Source organism: Lynx canadensis, chromosome C1 (assembly GCF_007474595.2).
Source record: "Lynx canadensis isolate LIC74 chromosome C1, mLynCan4.pri.v2, whole genome shotgun sequence".
Classification (NCBI taxonomy): Eukaryota; Metazoa; Chordata; class Mammalia; order Carnivora; family Felidae; genus Lynx; species Lynx canadensis.
In genome coordinates, this window is record NC_044310.1 from 30239036 (window position 1) to 30245035 (window position 6000).

The 6000-nt window shown below is 47.4% G+C and overlaps 1 protein-coding gene across 1 annotated transcript in view; it reads left to right on the plus strand.

The window, feature by feature from the left end:
• The window catches only part of BMP8A (bone morphogenetic protein 8a), a 28381-nt gene extending 22741 nt beyond the window's left edge, over window positions 1-5640 (plus strand). Inside the window, 1 exon segment of the mRNA XM_030324623.1 lies at window positions 5481-5640. Within this exon segment, the coding sequence (XP_030180483.1) occupies window positions 5481-5630 (150 nt within the window). The 3' untranslated portion in view covers window positions 5631-5640.
• Window positions 5641-6000: the final 360 nt, after the last annotated feature.

The window sequence follows — 6000 nt, forward strand, 5'->3', positions numbered from 1 at the left end:
CATTGGCCTATAGTACTCTTTTGTTGTAGCGGGTTTTTTGTTTTTGTTTTTTTAATCTGGTTTTGGAATTGAGGTAATGCTGGCCTCATAGCATGAATTTGGAAATTTTCCTTCCACTCTTAATTTTTGGAATAGTTTGGGAAGAATAGGTATAACTCCTTTTTGAGTTTTTGGTAGAATCCATCTGTGAAGCCATCTGGTCCAGGACTTTTGTTTGTTGGGAGGTTTTTGGTCACTGACTCAATCTCCTTGCTGGTAACTGGTCTGTCCAAATTTTCTATTTTTTCCTGCTTCAGTTTTGGTAGGTTATATGTTTCTAGGACTGTATCCATTTCTTCTAGGTTATGCAATTTGTTGGCATATACTTTTCATAATGATCTTTCATAATCTTTTGTATTTCTGTGGTATTGGTTGTATCTCTTCTTTCAATACTGATGTTTTAAAATGTAAGCCCTTTTTTTTCCTGAGTCTGACTAAATGTTTATCAATTTTATTGATCTTTTCAAAGAACAAACTCCTGATTTCATTGTTCTGTTTTTGTTGTTGTTTTAGTAATGTCTACACCCAACATGGGGTTCAAACTCACAACCCCAAGATCAAAAGTTGCATGCTCTACCAACTGAACCAGCCTGGTTTTTGTCTTGAGTTTCTATTTTATTTCTGCACTAACCTTTAATTCCTTCCTTCTGCTGGTTTTGCTTGTTCTTTTTCTAGCTCCTTTAAGTATATGATTAAGTTATTTGAGGTTCTTTTTTGCTTTTTGAGTAAACTTCTCTGCATTGCTAAAACTTCCCTCTTAGGAAAGCTTTTGCTGCATCCCAAAGATTTGGGACTATTGTGTTTCTGCTTTCATTTGTTTCTATGTATTTTTTCTCTTCAATTTCTTGGTTAACCCATTCATTGTTTAGTAGTGTGTTATTTAACCTCCATGTATTTGTGCTCTTTCCACATTTTTTCTTGTGGGTTTCTAGTTTCAGTGTTGTGTTGAGAAAAGATGCATGATATGATTTTAATCTTTTTATTTGTTCAGACTTGTTTTGTGGCCTATCTGACCTATTCTGGAAAATGTTCTGTGTGTACTTCTAAAGAATGTGTATTCTGCTGTCTTAAAATGGAATGTTCTGAATACATCTGTCAAAACCATCTGGTCAAATGTGTCATTCAAAGCCAGTTTTCTTGTTGATTTTGTTTGGATGATCTATCCATTGATGTAAGTAGGGTGTTAAAGTCCCCTCTTATTATTGTATTACTATAAACTACTTCATGTTTGTTATTAACTGCTTTATGTATTTGGGTGTTCCCATGTTGGATGCATAAATATTTACAATTGTTGTATCTTCTTGTTGGATGGTTCCATTTATGATTACATAGTGTCAAACTTGGCTGTTATAGTCTGTTTTTAAAGTCCACTTTGTCCCATATAAGCATCCTGACTTTATGCTCATGTTCCATTTTACTTTTAGTCTGCATGTCTTTAGATCTGAAATGATTCTCTTATGTAGGCAGATATAGGTGGTCTTTCCAACTGCTGCTTTTTTTAGTATCAGTTCCATTACCCTGGCTTTTGATTGTTTAGTCCAATTACATTCAAAGCAATTATTGACAAGTATGTATGTATTGCCATTTTGTTACTTCCCTTATGGTTGTTTTTGTAGATATTCTCTGTTCCTTTCTTCCCTTGCTCTTCTCTCATGATTAGTTGGCTTTCTTTAGTGGTGTATTGGGACATCTTTAATTCTTGTATATCCATTATTGGTTTTTTATTTATGACTGTTAGGTTTGTATATAACATTTGCCGCATCTAGCAGTCTATATGAAGTTGATGGTCACTTAAGTTTGAGCCCATTATTTATTCCTCCTCTGTCCCCACTATGATTTAGGTATATGGTATCATGCTTTAAATCCTTTTATTTTGTGACTCCCTTGACTGATTTTTATAAATACTTATTTTTTACTGCTTTTGTGGTTCCTACTTTTCTTTTTTTTTTTTTTAAATAATTAAATGTTTATTTTTGAGAGAGAGAGAGAGAGAGAGACCGAGCATGAGCAGGGGAGGAGCAGAGAGAGAGAGAGGGAGACACAGAATCTGATGCAGGCTCCAGGCTCCGAGCTGTCAGCACAGAGCCTGATGCAGGGCTCGAACCCACAGACTGTAAGATCATGACCTGAACCAAAGTCGGACACTTAACTGACTCTCTCATCCAGGCGCCCTTTAGTGTTTATTTTTGAGAGAGAGAGAGAGAGAGCGAGCAAGCGCATGAGCGGGGGAGGGGCAGAGAGAGAGGGAGACACAGAATCCAAAGCAGGCTCCAGGCTCTGAGCTGTCAGCACAGAGCCAGACGTGGGGCTCGAACCCACAACTGTGAGATCATGACCTGAGCCAAAGCTGGATGCTTAACCGACTGAGCCACCCAGGCGCCCCTGCTGCTACTTTTCTAATCTTACTTACGGTCTTTTCTTTCTACTCAGACTCCCCTTTAAACTTCTTTTAGGGCTGGTTTAGTGGTCATGAATTCCTTTAACTTTCATTTCCAGGGAAGCTCTCTCTATTCGGATTGATAGCCTTGCTGGATAGAGTACTGTGGCTGCAAACTTTTCCTTTCAGCACTTTGAATATATCATGCTACTCTGCAGTTTCTACTGAAAAATCAGCTGAAAGCCTTGTGGGGTTTCTCTTGTATAGAACTTTTTTTTTTTTTTCCTCTTGCTACTTTTGAAATTCTCTTATCATTGCTTTTTGTCACTTTAATTTCTGTATGTCTTAGTGTGGACCTCCTTGGGTTGATTTTGTTCAGGAACCTCTGTACCTCCTGGATCTGGATTTCTGTTTCCTCATTTCTCAAATAAATTTTCTGACCCCTTCTTTTTTCTCATTCTGGGATCCCTATAATGCAAATGTTATATGCTTGATGATGTTGCTGAGTTCCCTAAGTGTATTCTCATTTTGCATAACTTTTCTCATCTGGCGAACTTATTTTCCACTACTCTGTCCTCCAGGTCACTGATTCATTTTCTGATTCCTCTGGCCTGCTGTTTATTCCATCCTAGTGTGTTCTAAATTTCACTTACTGTATTTTTTTTTTTTTTTAAGAGAGAGAGAGTGCGAGTGGGGTAGGGGCAGAGAGAGAGGGACACAGAATCCAAAGTAGGCTCCAGGTTCTGTCAGCAGATGCCAACACAGGATTCAAACTCACAAACTGTGAGTTCAGGACCTGAGCCAAAGTCAGAAGCTTAACCGAGCCACCCAGGCACCCTTCATTTATTGTATGCTTTGTCTCTGTTTGGTTCCTTTTTATCTCTTTAAGGGTCTCACTGATGTCCTCCACTCTCTTTTTTTAAGTAGTCTCCACGCCCAATGTGGGGCTTGAACTCACAACCCTGAAATCAAGAGTCACATGCTCTACCAGTTGAGCCAGGTAGGCACCCCTGATGTCATCCACTTTTCTCAAGTACAGTATCTTTATCATTCCTTCAAATTCTTTATCAGGCATATTACTTATCTCTGTCTTCCTTGGGTCTTTTGCCATGATTTTGTCCTGTTCTTTCATCTGGAATATATTTATCGGTCTCCTTATTTTGTCTCTCTGTTCCTGCTACGTCTCCAGCTCTTGAAAGTAGTGGCCTTCTGAAGGCATTCCGTAGTGCCCAGCAGCACAGTGCACCCCCGTTCGCTGGAAGCTGGTGCTTCAGGGGTGTCTTCTGTGTGTGCCACATACACCCTGCTGCTGTGACGCGTTTTCCTTCAGCCCAGCCCAGTCATCTGCAATAGTTCTCTGATGTTATGGGCAGTGTTTGGTCCCTGTGGTGTTAGTGGGCTGGTCTGGGGCCACTCTGGGCTTGAGTTGAGTCATACCAGGCATTCGCAAGATGCTGTAGCACCAAACACAGGGCTCTTTTCCTGGGTTGTCCCTTGAGAAGATTTTGTTGGTGGGCAGGGCCTGTTTATCAGACTGTCTGCCCCCAGTCCACTGCTGGGGTGCAACCTGACTCGTATGTGTAGTTGTCCTTCCCTCTCTCCGGGGAACGAGTCTCTGAAGAGGTGCTGACCCCCGTCGGGGCTGTTCGCGCACTGCCACGCTTGTGGTCCCACATGGATGGGCTCCAGCCATGGGTGTGTTGGAGGGGGTGGATCTACGACATGCAGTGTCTACAAGGTTTGCAGGTAGACCTCTGTGAGAGGGGACCAGCTGCCGCAGGGACCAAGGCCCAGCCTGACTGGAGGGGTAGAGCTGCCAAGGCTTGGGGTGCAGGGAGGTGGTGTCAGCAGGATTTGCACGACCGTCCTCTGCAGGAAGGGACCCAGGGTACTGGAGCTGAGGGAGGCATGGCTGGGGGAGGGCAGGGTGGCAAGTCAGGCAGCAGTGTCAGTGCTGCACTGTTTCCCACAGGTGGCGGGTTTATGCTGCGGGACAGGAGGGAAACAGCGCAGGCCTGCTCCCTTGTTCCTGGAGTCCCCCAGTGATCTCTGTCCCTGGGGCCTCTCTATGAGAGGAGTAAACAGCTTCCCCTCCCACACGCCCAGGGGGTTTTTCCAACTGCTGCTTCAGTGCTGTAGCTCTGCCTGCATCTTCTCCAGCAGGGACTCGGTTTCCTCCTGCCCTCCCAGAGCCAGACAGCTTCGTCCGGGTCCTGCTTGGCAGCGTCCGAGAGGGTGGGGGGCCCTGGGCTGCATGACACAGGGATGGAGCAGGTGTCCTCTTCTCTCCTGCCTCCCCACAGCCTCGGGCCTCCTTCGGGCCTGGAAGTGGGGGGCCCTGACCCGGAATTCCATGTAAACTGCGGCTCGTCCTGCCAGGGCTTGGGAGAAATATTTTTAGGAAGCTGAAAATGGGCCGTTCCTCAGGCAGGCTCTCTCCTGGCAGTAAGGCTGTTCAGAGGGCAGCAGGTCAGCACACCCCGTCCAAGTTCTGCCACACCTGAGAGCCATGCGACTCTGGGCACCACGCGGGGCCTCCGTGCCCTCCGTCTTGGTCGGCCCAGAACAGTAGTTGCCTTAGAAGTTGTTATCAGGGGTGGCAAGTGCCTTGAGGAGTAACAGCACTGAACAGGAGGATGGACCTAGGATTCTAGGTCTCTCCTGTTCTGTGATCATTCACTGGCTCACAGCTGGGAGGGGAGACAGATGGCAAACAGCTAATGGGGACAAGATATGATCAGGGACGTTACAGGAGCACATGGGAGGAGCGGAGGGGACCCCAGAGGGGTAGTGCGGCAGAGGGACTGGGCACGCCATGTGCTGGAGACCAGTGAGCGGGTCGTGGCCTCTGAGGGGAGTGAATGTGGAGGGAGGGAGCCAGCTGGTGTGGGGAAGGGGTGAAGGGGGGCAGGGTGGGGAACATCTACAGGTTAGCGCCAGCCCGGGCTGCGGAGGATGGAGCCGGGGAGGGTGAGCAGCTGGAGACTCCGGGGTCGGTGGGACCTGGGAGTCGTGGGAGAAGGCCGCGGTACTCACACCTGACTGCCGTCCCTCCCCTGGCCAGGTGCACCTGATGAAGCCGGATGCGGTCCCCAAGGCGTGCTGTGCCCCCACGAAGCTGAGTGCCACCTCCGTGCTCTACTATGACAGCAGCAACAATGTCATCCTGCGCAAGCACCGCAACATGGTGGTCAGGGCCTGTGGCTGCCACTGAGGCCCGGCCCCGCCGCTGCAGAGCCTCCCGCCTGGATCAGGCCCCTCTCCAGACGCAGGAAACCCTCAAATGCCATCACAGCTCAGGTGGGGTGGCAGAAAGGACCCCTACTTGCATCCCTGCCAGGGTCTCCCCAGGTCCCTCTGCCCCCTCCCCCCGATGTCTGTAGACTGGCTGGCCTGATGTGTGCAGCAGCCTCCGAGGCATGCTGACTGCACGGTCTTCAGCTCAGACATCCTGTCTTAGGACCTGTCCTTGGCCATCCCCAACCCAGACTGTAGCTGACCCGGGCCTGTCTGAGGAGCATCTGGAGTGTGAGCTTAGCTGGCTGGGCTTTGAGGGGGGAGAAGGGGGTCTGTCCCTCTTTATA